At 49.5% G+C, this 16,784-nt stretch overlaps 6 protein-coding genes across 6 annotated transcripts; 2 read left to right on the forward strand and 4 right to left on the reverse strand.

Annotated features, from left to right (window-relative positions):
* Positions 1-221: 221 nt before the first annotated feature.
* ASPWEDRAFT_55008 (putative nucleotide-sugar transporter) lies at positions 222-2,567 on the reverse strand (the record flags this gene model as incomplete). Its single annotated transcript, XM_040838138.1, has 3 exons — positions 222-254; positions 756-2,033; positions 2,124-2,567. 3 exons carry the CDS (start codon positions 2,565-2,567, stop codon positions 222-224), a joined length of 1,755 nt encoding a protein of 584 aa, XP_040684094.1.
* Positions 2,568-4,184: 1,617 nt separating this feature from the next.
* ASPWEDRAFT_177074 (glycoside hydrolase family 15 protein) lies at positions 4,185-6,371 on the forward strand (the record flags this gene model as incomplete). Its single annotated transcript, XM_040831607.1, has 3 exons — positions 4,185-5,946; positions 6,035-6,099; positions 6,159-6,371. 3 exons carry the CDS (start codon positions 4,185-4,187, stop codon positions 6,369-6,371), a joined length of 2,040 nt encoding a protein of 679 aa, XP_040684095.1.
* A 265-nt stretch (positions 6,372-6,636) lies between these two features.
* On the reverse strand, positions 6,637-7,955 carry ASPWEDRAFT_45997 (anticodon-binding domain-containing protein). The gene is made up of 3 exons (XM_040836672.1): positions 7,868-7,955; positions 7,216-7,729; positions 6,637-7,148 (listed from the first exon to the last, which is right to left on the reverse strand). The coding sequence occupies exons 1-3, from the start codon at positions 7,921-7,923 to the stop codon at positions 7,008-7,010; spliced, it is 711 nt and encodes a 236-aa protein (XP_040684096.1). The 5' UTR covers positions 7,924-7,955; the 3' UTR covers positions 6,637-7,007.
* Positions 7,956-8,698: 743 nt separating this feature from the next.
* ASPWEDRAFT_45998 (NADP(+)-dependent, decarboxylating phosphogluconate dehydrogenase) lies at positions 8,699-11,017 on the reverse strand. The gene is made up of 5 exons (XM_040836673.1): positions 10,952-11,017; positions 10,476-10,612; positions 9,964-10,415; positions 9,478-9,906; positions 8,699-9,420 (listed from the first exon to the last, which is right to left on the reverse strand). The coding sequence occupies exons 1-5, from the start codon at positions 10,969-10,971 to the stop codon at positions 8,980-8,982; spliced, it is 1,479 nt and encodes a 492-aa protein (XP_040684097.1). The 5' UTR covers positions 10,972-11,017; the 3' UTR covers positions 8,699-8,979.
* A 1,688-nt stretch (positions 11,018-12,705) lies between these two features.
* ASPWEDRAFT_94389 (RNP domain protein) lies at positions 12,706-13,356 on the forward strand (the record flags this gene model as incomplete). Its single annotated transcript, XM_040839600.1, has 1 exon — positions 12,706-13,356. A coding segment is annotated over one exon (651 nt), but the record flags the coding sequence as incomplete, so codon positions are not given.
* Positions 13,357-14,729: 1,373 nt separating this feature from the next.
* ASPWEDRAFT_121098 (glycoside hydrolase family 1 protein) lies at positions 14,730-16,297 on the reverse strand (the record flags this gene model as incomplete). Its single annotated transcript, XM_040829044.1, has 2 exons — positions 14,730-15,919; positions 15,967-16,297. 2 exons carry the CDS (start codon positions 16,295-16,297, stop codon positions 14,730-14,732), a joined length of 1,521 nt encoding a protein of 506 aa, XP_040684099.1.
* Positions 16,298-16,784: the final 487 nt, after the last annotated feature.

The raw sequence follows: 16,784 nt of genomic DNA on the forward strand, positions 1-16,784 counted from the left end.
AGTGACTACCTGTGACTGGCTTTGAGGTCCTTTGTCAAGAGACCCAAGGTGGCGGTTGGGACACTGGATGAGAAAGCCTTCATTTTTAGGTGGGTTGATAATATGCTGCTAATTATTTCAGACAACCACGCCTTTGTTTATATAAGAAAAAAAGAAAAGCGAAAAAAGATATACCACATCGGAATCAATTTTAAAAACAATCTGAAGTATTTCAATATACACTATGTGATGCCAGTCGCTACAACAAAGGACAACTGTCAGGATATTGTAATAGGATATAACATTATAGTCAACAGCAAAGTGTTGCTAACATCAACATGGTATCACTTGAATCATTTCCCTAGCACTATAATCCAATGCCAATGAACATGTGCTCTCGCTAGCACTTCATGCGAGCCAACTTCTGGAAGGCCCAAAAAAGGGATGATATCAGCACAAATGTATAACAAGACAAAAAAATATGCATGTTCAAAATGTCACACATGGACATAGAACCCCCAAACACCGAGTGCACTTCTTCCCACAGTCCCAGACCGACAGAGGATGATACCAGAGAATAAATCACAGAAGAAATGAAAAAAGGTACAGATATAACTATACTGGACGTTGCCAGAATTGTATGGATATAAGGGTCACAATATAAACGTCTAATGTTCCTCTCCAGGAGTTTGTTTTAGGTTTTCCGGTGACGCTGTTGTTGAACGACTCCAATGATGCGCATGGCTGCGTCCCCGTTCCGTGTGGGGGTGAAGCACGGATTCTGCGAATGACACAGGGACAGGAGGGGCAGACTTAAGAGGGGATGGACCAGACGCTATCCGCGATGAAGACGGATCATTCACGTTTGTGGAAATAGTAAGCCCATGTGTGCTGCTGCTGGCACCGCTGGCCCGGACACGGAACGAACGTCGACCGCCATCAGTCAAGTCGTCTGCTGGAGTGATGTTGACATTATCGGCTACATGGGGGTTCGGAGACGAGGTGAGCATAGTAGTCTCCGGGTTGGCAACCCTTTGGTAGTCACCGCGCCCTCTAGAGCTATAGCCGTCTGAATCTTCTCCGTCTGTGCCCGACTCCCACTTGCCTTGCTGTGATTCACGACGCATTTTAGAAATTTTCATGTAGTTGTAGGATCCAATACTTCCAATGGTGACCCCCAAACCAATGAGATTGATTAGAGTGAGCTGGTCATGGAAGACAATACCCGCTACACTGATTGTGACGACCTCTTTGAAAATGCCGCAGATACTCAATGTGACGACAGAGGAGCGCTTGAGGAGTGCAAACTCGGAAGAAATCATACAAAAGGCGAGTACGCCCGGAAAGATCAAGAGTGCAAGGGAAAATAGCCCTCCGTGAGCATTCGCGAGGGCCTCGAAGCCTTTGTAGATCTGAATGGGACCTTCAATGGCTAAAGCGATGAAAATGAGAGAGAAAAACATGACGGGGGTAAGGAAAAAGAGAGTTGAGAAAGGATTGGAGGTGGCCGGATGGCGAAGTAAGAGTATTTGCGTCAAGCCCCATCTGAAGCCCGAAAAGAATGCAGAGGCAATGACTAACGTAAAGCCCACTGCGTTGAAAGCCGTTTCTCCAGCGACCATCATGACCACGCCAACAGTCATGGTGGCAATAACGATAATCAACTTGACGGATGGTTTTTCGAGACCGAAAATGAAGGCGAAGAGGAGGACAAAGGCGAGAGCAGAGGATTTACACATGGTTAAAAATGTCAAGGAGATGAATTTTAAGGACATGTTCCCCAACCCGATATCCAGCGAGGTTGCTGCACCACAGGGAACAAGGCGAGTCAGGTAGAAGAGCTTGGTGAGCACCGGGCGGTGCTCCAGCGATTCATCATCTCGTACTGGCGATTCGGGGTTTGAAGAAGATGATGACGGATTTTGGGGGCGAAGAGACGGAATGATCCAGAGTATGAGGGACGAGAGGGTGAACTGAACGGCCATATGCAAGCTGGTGGTGAAGAGAGGAAAGGGGAACACGACATCGTCTTCGGAAAACATCCATTTATTGTACTGTAGCAATCACATCAAGAGTCAGTTTATATTCTTCATCACACGCACGTTCCTGTTCCCCTCCCCCACGAGGTCTTTGGGAAAACTCACGATCGAGATCGACAATGAAAACAAGTACCACATAAGGATCAGAGCAGCATTGCCGACCAGCCTCCTGGCCACACTTGTATCATCCAAATCTGAATCTTGTCGGGATGCCTTGACATCTGCGATTCGAGCATCCAACTGTCTCCGTTGCCTCCGCCTTCGTCGTCGCTGGCGTCTTTGTTTTGCTGTCAGCCCGGTTTCCTCGTCATCGTGAAGATCATCGTCGGAGCTCATCAAATCCATCTCCACGCTTTCCTCGATGGATGAAAGGTCGGATGCGTCGGCTTCCTCTGCTGTTAAGAGTCTTTGTTCTTCACGTTTATTGTCGCCAATCGCCTTGGAAGAGTCATCCCTTGGTTCGGTCAAAGCTGATTGTGAAGGGCCGCCCGTGCTAGTCAGCACCGAACTCCGCCGTCGATGATGATTACCAGCCGGGGATAAGCCCATATTGAGGGGTTGTTAAATAGTAAGAAAAAAAGAGAAAAAGAAAAAAAAAAGGAAAAAAGGAAGGGGGGGAATAATCTCTGCTAGAATGCAAAGGGCTCCATCGGCACCCGATCAACAGGTGGGTGTGGTTTTGCGGTAAAGGCAACCGATGGACTCGAGCTTCTCCAAAAAAGAAAGGGAGAAATGACCAGACGTGGTGACAACAGGAGAGTTAAATTGGAGAAATGTGAGAGGGAGTGAAAAAAAGAGAGGAAAAGAGAGAAATGGAAGTGGTGGTAGTATGTAAGGTTTTGGACACGATATATGCAAGGGTGCGGATTGATTGAAGAAGGGTCGAAAAGGGAAATCAAATGAGCGTCTGTAAGTGTAATTATTTTTTGCTTTTCTTTTTTTCTTTTTCTATGAGATAATCTAAGGAGAAGAGGAGAAGGAGGGAAAAGAAAGGGTCGTGTGAGAAAGACAGCGAAAGAGAGACGCTGTGAGACGGTCGGACAGAGAGCGTGGCAGCAGCGCCGGCGGAGAGGGGCAATAAACCCTGCGAGGCTCTCCCCTAATCCACCACTGCCACCACCATCACAGCAACCACCACTCACTCTCCACTCTGCTTCAGACCGACATAAGCCACCCCCAAAACAGCTAGGTTATTAATCAAAAACACTCCTAAAAAGTGATGAGTCCATCAGGAATCTGCTCAGCTAATGATTAATGACTCGTTTGGCTTAGGCATGACCCTGATCGGGTGACTCAACTCCCCCATGAATACTACGGCAAAAGTCAAAAAAGGGCCCAATTCTTCATATGGTCATCTCAGGCACTAGGGGATTTTCTCGTGCGGAGTCTAGGTGATGATTTGGGCCCCTAACGACTCTAGAGTTACCCAGAGGCCGGCCGATCCGGGGTCATCGACTCCTCTTGGTTGGCGGAGGCCTTGTCCGATACGTCTTTGGATCAGAACCAGCTGGCTGGTCTCCCTGCCCCTGACAAACAACTGGCATTGACAACGAGTTTCTGCCTATAAGACAAGTCGAAACCCGGAACAAAGAAATCCTGATCGTAGGATCATGGACTCGTCTCTACTTCAACTCGACTCTCACCGACTCTTGGCAGTCCTCGACCCGGCCGTGTCTTTAGCGATTTAGCTTCTTGGTGGTAGTAGGGATTGTCATTGACTAAGTTAATAGGTACCTTGGTCGATCTTGTGAAATCAACGCCGCTGATTTGTCAGAAAACTCAATGGGACCCAGTTATGATATTATGATGTGAATTTACCGCTGTAGCAATGTCGTTGTTCCGATGGCTCTCCACCATGCCTGTCAAAGGGTTTGCCGAGCAACAATGACCTCAGACCATCCCTCATCATCGTGTCGTTGTATTTTCCAGACACTCTCAGATGTAGGGAGGTATAGATGAAATAATGGTTATCATATCGATGTTCTGGGTCGAAATGGCGCTCAGGGTCCAATCTGCCCGCACCGACTGACCTTTCTGTGTAGTCCTCCTCTCCCCTCTGTTGCACTGTTTGTCTGTTGCTTCTTTGATAGGATTCTTGTCGCCCTAGAGATTGTATGGCTCTCATATCGCTGATACAGCCAAGTTCGACATCTCAACTCAACCATCATGGCAACGGGATATAATGCCATCGAAGATTATGGTATAATCGGGGATATGCACACCTGTGCATTGATCAGCAAAGCTGGTAGCTTGGATTTTATGTGCTGGCCTGTTTTCGATTCGCCCACGGTCTTTTGTCGTCTCCTCGATGCCAAAAAGGGAGGGTATTTCAGCATCGCCCCGACTCAGGCCGTTCAAGATATCCTCAGCAAGCAGAGGTACTTGCCGTACTCCAATCTCCTAGAAACACGATGGACCAACGATGACGGGGTTGTAACAATGCTGGATTATTTCCCTGTTTCCCCTAAGAAGACGGCTCAGTCAGGTCGAATCTTGTCTGGATATTGTCCATGTAACGAACATGGCGTCAACCGCTTCAAGTCTGACCTGCGGCACTCCGGTTTGATCAGGAAAATTGAATGTAGCCGGGGATTTATGGACCTACAGGTGGAACTATTTCCAGCTTTTAATTATGCCCGTGACCCGCATACAACTCGTGCAAGACTCTCCAATGATCTTGGCAAGCACCGCTTGCAAACCATTCATTTTGAAAGCGATACGGAAAGACTTCAGGTGGAACTCTTTGCCGACTCTAAAGAACCTGACAAAACGGGGTTCCCCCAAGGCCGATTAAGCATGGAGGAGAAACCAGGTCTTAAAGGACGGGGGCTTGTGGCCTGGCTCCGATTGACAGAGGGCCAAACTGTCACCTTTGTCATACACAGTCCTGAAAAGGCAATGCCCAGTGAGGCCACTGTGGCAGCTCATTTGAATAGGATGGAAGAAGAAACGTTTGATTACTGGACAGACTGGACCCGGAAATGCGCGTTCCGCGGTCACTATCGAGAGACCGTCGAGAGGAGTCTTCTTATTCTAAAACTACTGACCTACAAACCAACAGGCGCTATAGTTGCCTCTCCCACGTTTTCTCTTCCGGAGAATGTCGGTGGTAACCGCAATTGGGATTACCGTTACTCCTGGGTCCGGGATACCGCTTTCACTCTTTACGTCTTCCTCAAAATGGGCTACAGTCAAGAGGCCGAGGCCTACGTCAATTTCATTTTCGACCGCATCTTCCCGCATGCCCAGCAAGAGGCCAAGGTGGGCTCAAAACGGCCATTCCTCCCTCTCATGTTTACCATCAGAGGTGACTATGAGATCCCAGAAATGGAGCTGGATCATCTCGATGGGTACAAAGGAAGCAAGCCTGTCCGAGTAGGCAACGCGGCAGTCTTCCACACCCAGCTAGATATTTACGGTGAGCTTCTGGACAGCATTTATCTGTACAACAAGCATGGGAACCCCATTTCGTACGACCAATGGCTGTCTATTCGACGCATGGTGAACTATGTGATCGAAGTACGACATGAAAAAGACATGTCTATCTGGGAGTCCCGTGGCCAGATTCAAAATTTCCTGTACTCCAAGATCATGCTCTGGGTTGCCTTGGATCGCGGTATCCGTCTTGCAGAGAAGCGTGCGAGTCTGCCGTGTCCGGATCGTTTCAAATGGATCCAGGTTCGCGACGAACTATACGATGAAATCATGGATAAGGGGTATAATGCGGAACGAGGACATTTCTCCCAGAGCTTCGAGAGCCGCGAAGTCCTGGACGCAGCAATTATGATTGCACCGTTGGTTTTCTTCATTGCGCCCAACGATCCTCGATTCATCAGCACATTGGAGAAGATTCTTCAAGGGCCAGACAAGGAGGGTTTGTCCAGTGCGAAAATGGTGTTTCGGTATGATCACGATAAGGCCAACGATGGTATATCTCCCTCTCCGTCACTCTTTCGCTATCTCAGAACCACCCTTTATATATCTCGTATCACACATGCTGATCCAAACATCACCAGGCGTGGGTGGCCGCGAAGGCGCCTTTATAATGGTTACATTCTGGCTCGTCGAAGCCATGGCTCGTGTAAGTTCTCCCTCAATAACAACAGCAAACAACACAACCACTAACCTATCTTATATCAGGCCGCAAAATACGACGTCCCCATTCCAAACCTATGGAAACTCGCCCTCGCCCACTTCGATAACATCCTATCTTACTCCAACCATCTGGGCATGTTCTCCGAGGAGGTATCCGTCTCCGGTGAACAGATGGGTAACACACCCCAGGCATTTAGTCACCTGGCCTGTATCAGTGCTGCCATTAATTTGGAGAAATTAGGCCGGGAAGAGGACTGATTTTGACTGGTTTGGTTGGTTTGGGGTGGTTGTTTTCGTTTCTTTCTTTTTCTTCTTCTTTTGGTTTGGTTAGTTTGATATTATGCTTCGTAGGCCGTGTAATGCGTTTGTTTCGTTTTTTTGAAAAGATGAAACGAACAAAAGATATTAATTTAATTTACGTCTTAATGTCCCCGGCTTTCTCGATTTGAATAATCTCTATGTTCAGGGTAGATGCTTAAGACCTAGAGAAAGAAAGTTGGAATTTATCATCGTATTCGTGCCAATCATTTTCTAGGGATCAACGTCTTCTCAACATGATCTACAAGACTCTAGGTAGCCAGTTAAATGCAATCCCCAATGGCGAGAGATACACAAGCACGACTCCTGCCCGTATGCATCCAACACCGGCAACTCCCGTCTCCTGAGCTATCACCCAGGTCATCGTCAAAAGACACTTCCTCTGGTCTTATACAGTATCCATGCCTCGCTATTCCCCAATGCTTTCATCTCATTTGCCACATATATTCGACCTTCAGGGAAACACGGTTCCCTTTTTCTTCTCCCTAAGCGCTGATAGGTGGTTTCACCCCACATGATCGCGCTTCGGATAATACTATAACAGAGAAAAGAAAAGGAAAGAAATTTCTAATGCGCTCAACCACCCTTTCTTTGCCCAGCAGCACCAGGCCCTGGGGAAGCACCGGAGTTGTTAGAACCGGCAGGGCGGAAGGTGTTTGCGTTGCCAATGCTTGAACTGGCGTTGCGGAGTTCGATCTTCTTACGTTCCATCTCAAGCTATTTTTGGCACGTCTGTTAGCCATTTGAACATGCATCTTGGGATTCCATAGAAACTTTTACATACCACTTTCCGGATTCTGGCAAGTGCAGCTGTGTCACCTGCCACCAGCGGCCGACAGTCATCGACACGGTATGGGGGTGCAATCGTGACCGCATCTGCCACGACGACATTGGATCCATCCCATCTTGCGGGCATGGTCCGACTAAAAGCATCAAAGATATCCTGTGCATCTCGAGTGACACCCTTGCCACGGCGCGCCTCGCCCTCATGTACCTTGCCAATCGCAGTGGCCTCCCGGTGCTTCAACGCACGAATATCAAGCGCATGCAACGCAGGGACGGCATCGGTGAAGGATGGTCCATCGGAGCCGTTGGCAGATGGGGCTAGAGAAACGATTTGAAACGACTGGATGCGTGATACCGGGACAACATGATAATCGCCTGCTGGACCTTGTTTGGTGTCTGCGGCAGGGGACGAGGCTGCTGTGTTGATCGCAACCAAGTTTGTGATGGGACAAGCCGTAAAAAGAACTCCCTCAAGGGTAGTTACTGCTGGTGGAGCTGTGCTAATACGAACGCTGCGTTGGGATAAACGTGTCAGTAACGACATTCACCTAGCATCCCCGTGCGACGGAACAGCCTCCAAAAAGAGAACCGTTCATGCAACGGCGCATCGCATTGGCATCGGGTTGATTTCCAGGAACACTACTGCTTACCGCGCACCAATTGCACCGCTCAATGCCACCTCCAGCGGCACCATGGCAGCTGCCATTCCCGGACCCGTAGCTACACCAGAAGATCCCTGTACTGACGTTTTAACTCCCACGCTGTGACGCTTGTTCTCAACCATAGGATTACCTCCACAGCCAAGAAAATGTAATCGGGAGTTGAACCAATAACCCCCTCAGCCTACAAGTAGGTTATACCCTATGTCGACGATCGTATGCGGTCACTGAATCCCTCGATCGGTGAGATCAGAACATCGGAGGGGAGCACGAGATAACACGTCCGGTCGCCTTTTGATCGCAGGTAGAAGGAATTGTTCAACCTGAACGGCCTGTCCGACCTAGTGCGATGAGATAATTAGAAACCAGCTCCAAGTTTTGTCAAACGCAAATATGACTTAATCCCAAAACAAGTAGAGTGGGACGTAGCGGGAGCCGGACTAACTTCGAAAAGGTGCGACGAAGTGACACACAAAGGCGGTCCAACAAGTGGTGCACAGCCAAGCAGACGAGGAATCTTTGTTTCCGTCTCAGACTGCTGGCCCAGAGAGTGAGAGATGAAGCCGGTGGGAGGGAGCTTGGGGAGAAGAGGGTGTTTGGGGGGTTGACGCTGACTGAACAATGGGCAGGGTCGACGTTAGGTTGCACAGCGGGCGTTCCCGATGTGGTTTAGCCCGGGCGGAGAAGACACTATGGATTTCTACAGCATCACGTTTCATGATATTTCCAGCTGTTTATTCCATTTCTTCACTGATATATTTAATTTTAAAAGGTTTAATAACTACAAGGTCATACAGAGAAGGTCCTTATTAATTTTTTTTGTTTTATTGTGATAGCTGCGGGTGGGTTATTGTAAGAAGCCCTGCCACATACTTTTAAACAACCAGGCTTCATTATGTTTCAATGAAGTACATGGTAAAGGAAAAGAATAATAATAATAAAAATGCATCTAAATACATTGCATACCAACCATATTTTACCGTAATCATTCTATGTTTCCCGAGTGGTCCGGCTCGTGGTCATATAAACCCACTCTTTCCCTGTCACGTTGAACATATCAGGGGGGAAATTTTCACGTCCAGCGCATTGCGTCGTGTCCTCATTTAAGCCACGTAGGTAGAGGCGGAGACATCACCACCACGTCCGGTCCAGTTGACGTGGATGTCCTTGCCCTCGGGGTAGTTCTCGTTGGCGTGCTCAGGCTTGATGCGGAAGGTGTGGGCACCGAAGTAGTCACGCTGAGCCTGCAGCAGGTTGGCGGGGAGGTCCTTGGTGCGGTAGCCGTCGTAGAAGCTGAGGGCAGTGCTGAAGGCGGGAGCGGGGACACCCCAGAGAGCAGTCTTGCTGACAACGTTTCTCCAGCCCTTCTGGGCGTTCTGGATGGCGGCCTTGAAGAAGTCGTCGAACAGAAGGTTCTCGAGGTCAGGGTTGTTGCGGTAGGCGTTGGTGATGTCCTTAAGGAAGACGGAGCGGATGATGCATCCACCGCGCCACATGAGGGCAATGGAAGGCTTGTTGAGCTTCCAGCCGTACTCCTTGGCGGCCTGTTGATGAAGAGTCAGTTACTGAACAGTGGACGCGAGAGATATCAAAGGACTTACCTCCTGGATGAGCATGAAGCCCTGGGCATAGGAGATAATCTTGGAGGCGTACAGAGCCTGCTCGAGGTCATCGATGAAAGCCTGCTTGTCACCGGTGAATTCGGGGGTGGGGCCAGTGAGGAGACCGCTGGCACGAGTACGCTCGTCCTTGAGAGCACTCAAACAACGAGAGAAGACGGCCTCACCGATGAGGGTGACGGGCATACCGAGGTCGAGGGCGTTGATGGCAGTCCACTTGCCGGTACCCTTCTGACCAGCCTTGTCCAGAATCTTCTCAACGAGGGCGGTACCGTCGTTGTCGTTGTAGCGGAGGACGTCACGGGTGATCTCGATCAAGAAGGAGTCCAAGACACCCTTGTTCCACTTGTCGAAGACCTCACCGATCTCGTTGGGGGTGAGACCAAGACCACGCTTGAGGAGGTCGTAAGCCTAAAAGAGTGATATCGTCAGTTAATGGCATGGAAACAGGACCAGGCTAATGCTCACCTCGCAAATCAGCTGCATGTCACCGTACTCAATACCGTTGTGGACCATCTTGACGAAGTGACCAGCGCCCTCGTCACCAACCCAGTCACAGCAAGCCTCGCCATCGCTCTTGGCGGAGATGCTCTGGAAGATGTCCTTGATGTGAGGCCAGGCAGCCTCGTTACCACCGGGCATGAGAGAGGGACCGTAGCGGGCACCCTCCTCACCACCGGAGACACCGCTACCAACGAAGCTGATCTTCTTCTCGGCAAGGTACTTGCTGCGGCGGTTGCTGTCGGGGAAGTGGGAGTTACCACCGTCGATGATGATGTCACCCTCCTCGAGGAAAGGCAGAAGAGACTCAATGAAGTCGTCAACGGGCTTACCAGCCATGACAAGGAGCATGACACGGCGGGGTCTCTTGAGCTTGGCGCAGAACTCCTGGATGGAGTGAGCACCAACGATGGACTTGCCTATAGGTTGGAGTCAGGATTAGTTTTTCTGTTCAATCGTTGACAGCAATTTGATCTTACCCTTGGCCTCGTTGTCGAGGAAGCGGTCAACCTTGGCGGTGGTACGGTTGAAAGCGCAAACGGTGAAACCGTGATCAGCAGCGTTGAGGATCAGGTTCTGGCCCATGACGGCCAGACCGATGAGACCGAAATCAGCACTGGGCAAAGGACGCGCCGGAGCGCCGACATTGATGCCGGCGAGACGGGCGCTAAAGTCAGTTGCCAATTCTCATGTCAACAGATGGGTAGCGCGAGTTGAAGACCAGGGAAATTGAAGATGTGTAGGCAATGCATGAAGATGACGTCGACAGAATCAAGCTTGAGGCAGCTTGCCACAGCAACCACTATTCATGACTAGAAGAGATGATTGACGTGCAACAAGCAGAGCTCCACAAGGCCATTGATTGAGAACAGAACATTTCAACAGATGATGGGTTGAGGGGTATGACGATGATGGTGATGAGGGGAAAATAGTTAATTCAGGATGGAGGACTTACACAGCCTGAGTCTCAGCCATGATGAAGGTGGGGGTCAAGAAAGATGTTTGGATAGAATGAACGAGACGCTCGACGGGGAGATGGTGCAGATTATATATCTACAGCCAAAGGGTCTGCTCAGAGAAAAGGATGGAGAGAGGATGGAGAAGAGAAGAAGGAAGGGAAGAGGAGATGAAGGGAAAGAAAAGAGCGAAAGAGTTCGAAGATGTCAGACCGGATTCTGGTACTGGGCGGCTTACGGAGCGACTCTCCGTCATGGTGGGAACAAGAGGCGGGGCAGACAAGAGGAGCAGAGTAGTCCGGTGAGAAGAACAATCAATTATCCCACGGATCTTGTATAGACGGATTGGCAGAGCTGGATGGAATTTGCGGCTATTTGCGCCCATTGCTTTTACGATTCTACATGGCTATACAGCATACCCGTCAATTGTGCTGCTGTTGACTGCTGTTTATTACATGATGCTGTTGCTACCCCTCCAGAGGGGCAGGAAAAGAACCCCTCGGAGGTGACGGAAGAACAGACAGCTGATGCTGGATGGCGGGGCACAGCAGAAACGGAGGGGCATTTCGGTGAAGCAGAAACGGTCGGCTTCTGCACCCCTGGCTGGCTGTTTCTCCTCCGGGCTTTTATCTCATTGGGTTAGTCACGCCTTCTTCAATTGCCGGCTATCTGATCCTGTTTCCATGCATCTCCGGTGACTTCTTGCCTTGATCTCCGTCTTAAATATACCGCAACTAACGCCATCACATAATCCGCTCATCTAGAACTCCTGCAATGCTGCTGTATGTAGGCTTCCCAGAACTAGTCTAACGCACCTTAGCGCTGCGGCCTTTCCTAAAGGGGTATAGGGTGGGGGTGGCACCACGAGGAGTGCGTTGGGGCTGGTGAATCTTGGCGCTGAGTCATCTGTGGCTGCATGTTGTCCTGTTTGCAATGTTCGGCATGCCGTAGACACCAGATGTGTTTTCTCTTTCAGGCGCAAAGATGAATCGGACTTGATCGCCACTGCCTCTGTTTGTTGTCAACATTTGGCTATCAAGTCTTGCGACAACTGTGAGAATACATTCTCTCACGTATTGCGATATCCTTCTTCTAACTCGACATCTTTTCACGAGGTGTCAACTAGGTGGTTGAAATAATCACCAAAGTCCTCTACAACTGCGCATTTGAGAATACTCTCATCTCCGGATTCGGGACCTTTTTCAGGCGTGACGTCTGACGTATAACTGCTGCGTCAGTTAGGCCCTGAAGGTACGTTTCTGCTGATTGCATACGGCGCATCACATCTACCGTCTATTCGAACTCTCCATTCATCATGTCCTTTCCGCCACCTCCAGGTCTCAAACAAGCTCCCTCCTCGCTTCCTCCGCGGCCACCACCACCCGCAAGCACAAGCTCGTCGTTCAAGCCCGCCTACTCGGCTGCTCCATCATACCAGTCATCCGGCACTGCTAGTGGATATGGCGGGAACTCTGCGCGGACCGGATACAATGCTTTCACGGCATTCCAGCCTCGCTCCGTAGCTTCTAGCCACCGTACCAGCAGCCCTGTTGTGTCTGCTCCGGCAGCACCTCCATCACAACCACCAGGATATTCAGCTCCCCCGACGGCGGCGGGCTACGGCGGTTACTACCAGCAGCCACAGCAAACATATCAGGGCGGAGCACAGTATTATGGCCAGGCTCAGTATAACGATAACACGTACGCACCGGCAGTACCTCAGATCCAAAACCCGTTCACACCTGCGGGTGGCGGTCGTCCCGACTCCGGTTTAGATCCCGACACTGAAGCCCAGATCGCGCAATGGCAGAGTGCTTATGCTAACAAGGATGAAACACCATTCATGGGTAAAGCACCCCCCCGGCGCGAGGGCAATCCCGCATCTGGGGCTAACACGCCGTCCAATGTTCCATCGAGTACCCCAACACCAATGCCTGCGAATCCGGAGCCCGCATCCAAAACAGTCGCTCGAGCGGGAGGTGGGCAAACCTGGACAGATTCCACCCTTTTGGAGTGGGACCCGGCGCATTTCCGCCTCTTTGTCGGCAATCTCGCGGGCGAGGTCACCGATGATTCGTTACTGAAAGCGTTTGCGAAGTATACTTCGATCCAGAAAGCACGGGTGATTCGCGATAAACGTACGCAGAAGAGCAAGGGTTATGGGTTTGTCAGCTTCAGTGATGGCGATGACTATTTCGCAGCTGCCAGGGAAATGCAGGGCAAATACATTGGGTCACACCCGGTTTTACTGCGACGTGCTACGACAGAGGTTCGTCCAGTGTCGAACAACAAGGGTGGGAAGAGGAATGGAGGAGGCGGTGGTGGATCCCGAGGAGGAAAGACGAAGCATGATGGGGTTAAGAAGCAGGGGAAGACCAAGGGAGGATTGAAGATTTTGGGTTGATCGTACGGGACTTGGGCTCATGGCCTGATTCTCGGTGCACTGAACCTAGTAATGAAAATTCTTTGGATGCAATTCTGTTAATATGATACAGTAACTCCATAATTGTTCATCTCCAGTAACCATATTCATTCTGAACCATCAAACAAGTGATATCATCAATCGTAGCCATAATCCAACAAGAGTATCATAAACGTAAAATAATATAAAAAAAGAAATCGAAAGCAGGAAATGGAAAAAGCCCATCCAATCCCACGTTTTATACTCCGTAACATATATGCCGTATTCAAAGTCAAAGTCAAAGTCAAGTGTGCAGGTAGATGTGCAGGTAGATGTGCAGGTGGTAATTATAAACCGAGAAATCGTTCGTATCGCATCGTATCGAGTCGAGTCGAGTCGAGATATATGTGAGGTATGTAGGTATGTATATCAATCAATCATCGCAATCAGTCGAGCAGTTAATTTCGTATCCACGTAATCATTCTTCTTCATCTCCATCATGTGTATCATGCAAAAAAGGTCATCCTTCTTCGGCGGCACTCTCCTCATCAACGGCCTGTTTCTTATTAAAGAAACCCACGCGGTGCTGCATCGCCCAGATGGCGACACCGGCTGCAGCGAGGGCGAGGCAGAGGAGGATGATGATGATTGCGATGGCGATGTTGCGTTTGACCATTTTGGCGGAGGATGAGGATGGGGATGAGGGATATTTGTATGGAGGATGGTCAATCGGGCCAGATGACCGATAGGCCGTGTAGAGCCTGGATGTTGCTGTTGCCCCTCGTTGGGTATACAGAGTAGGTAGCAAACAAGCACAACGATAAGATAATCAATAAACAGATAGATAGAATAAATGTATGTAAACACCCCTCAAATCCAGGGGGAAAGAATAGTCAAAAAAACCACCGACAAGAATCCCACGGGTCATTGCAATATAAAAGAAAGAACAAAATCCTTCTTGTTCACCCCCAGCCATCTTTTTCTGGGTGGCTGGTCTTTTGATGCTCAAACAGTGTTAGTGTGGATCTGTGTTCTAATTGGTTGAGCGGGAGTTTAAGCTGTCGGGCAAGTTTAGGGTGGGTCAGGTGATCTGACACTGATTAGGTGCAGAGTATACCAGCCTCTTTCTTTTTGGCCTCAGGTTGGGCAGGATTTGGGGGTTTCTGGAGATGATCGGCGGATCTGCATTTATTTTTATCGTATAGGATTTTATCTGGCGTAGCCTAGAGTATCCCAGTACTAAACCAGCATATATTCAGGCGATTGCCCTAGTCCTGCATATATGTTTTGAACAAATTCGCCAATTCAAAAAAGCTAGCCTTATAGTACCGCTCCTGCGTGGTCAGGTTGACATACTATACGGAACACAATCAGCATCATCTCACCAACTCAACATAAGATCTTACCTGCAAGCCAAACTTAACCGTAAACCCCGCCGTCCACTCCAGATTATCCGCAATCGACCACGCCAAACATCCCACCAGATTCACCCCCTCTGATATCGCCACCAGCATCCCCTGCACATAATCACGATAATACGCAGACCGAATCGGATCGGTAAGTATATCCTCCCTCTTCGTCTTGTATGCCTCAAACGGCTCCGTGAACCCAAACTCTGTGATCACGATGCCCTTTTCCGGTTTCCAGGTGTTTTGGATGTATTTTAGGAACGCGGGAAGGTACTCGGTTGCTTTGTGCAGCCAGCGCGAGCTGGGGTCTGCGGCTGGGCCGATGAGCCAACCGCCTTGGGAGGGTGGGAGGGTGTAAGATGAGTTGTAGCAGGTTGGGTAGAGTGTGTTGGAGGGGTCGGTTAGGCAGGCAGCTATCCCGGCGTCCGGGGCTGCATAGTAGGCTGCTGTGTATGCGTCGTGGGCAAAGTAGTCGCTTGCGCCTTTTATCATGGCTTTTTCTTCTTCGGTGAATTCAGGGAGGAAGGTTGATGTGAAGTTCTTCAGACGGGGTGGATAGTCGCCAGTGAGGAATAATGGATCCGCGAACCAGCCTTCGTTGAATGCGTATGCGCGTTCGACTGCTTCGATATCTTCACTGGAATTAGTACGAGGCAGTTTATACCCACCGTTATTCTTAACAGTGATAGGCGCCGTGATATTCATCGACCGCGCAAGTCGATACGTCCTCCCCGCCGCAAGCAGCATATAATGCCCACACCAGAACTTCTGCTGCACATCAGGGATATCAGTGTTACGGGGAAAGTACCCCTCAGGCACGGGATACTCGCCGCAAAACGAAATCGGTTCGTTGAATGTATACCACTGGGCGACTTTATCTCCCCAGCGAGTGAGGAGGACTTTGGCGTAGTCTACAAAGTCATCCACGATCCGTGCGTCTGTCCATCCGCCGTATGACAGTTGGAGGTAGAGTGGCAGATCCCAGTGATACATGGTGACATGTGGTTGGACACCATATTGTATACAGGTCTCGATGAGATCGTCGTAATGCTTCAGCCCAGCTTCGTTGATGGGACCGTTACCAAAGGGGAATATCCGTGACCAGGAAATGGAGAAGGAGTAGGCTTTTACGCCCATTGCTGCGATGCGTTGGATTTCTGCCTAGTCAGTATACCACACATAAGCATGTCCAAGATAGATATACCTCGCTTATAAGTATAATACTCATTAATTGCGACATCCCCCGTCTGGTTATCCGCTACACTCATCGCTCTGTGAGTGAATGCATCCCAAATACTCGGTCCTCGACCTTCTGCTTTGACGGCGCCTTCGACCTGATACGAGGCTGATGCAACACCCCACCAGAAGCCTTTGGGGAATGAGTAATTGGCATATGTTGTATCTGGATAATCGAGGTAAGGTGGGGGGATGAGGTCTGCAGAGGGGATGGGGGTTGGCTCGATGGTTGTATTCACAGATGGGGTTTGGACGGGGCCGATGTAGAGATTCCAGAGATCTGATAGATTAATTACCATATATAGTAGAATATGGGAGATATACCTTCGACTGTTATATTGAGAGACGTAGTCAGTGTTGGTGATGCTGTATGTGTTGCAGTAGCAGCACACACAGCAGCCAGATATAATATAAGAATAATACAAGCCATTGTCAATAATTGATATGTAAAGTGTACCCAAAAAGCAGCAGAAATGCCATTCTTATGCTATTCTCTTATACCCAGCTGTATCGATATTGGTGGAAATATCCTGCATAGATCATCGACAGTGCGGGGTCGGGTAATTCAGCTGTTAATGATGATAGAAGTCCGGCAAAATGGGAAACAGGGATCTTATATTTGGCTGTATAGCAGTGGAGATCTGATATAAGTGCTATCTAGTATGTATACTCTCCACAGCCTTTCGACGACTGGCTTATTCTACTGTTCATCCATCTAGACATCGCGCATGTGATTAATGGCTTCTTTCAACCCCAGACGAAGCTATTCAGGTCTACAGATAGTTG

The sequence above is a fragment of the Aspergillus wentii genome (genome assembly GCF_001890725.1).
Source record: "Aspergillus wentii DTO 134E9 unplaced genomic scaffold ASPWEscaffold_9, whole genome shotgun sequence".
NCBI lineage: Eukaryota > Fungi > Ascomycota > Eurotiomycetes > Eurotiales > Aspergillaceae > Aspergillus > Aspergillus wentii.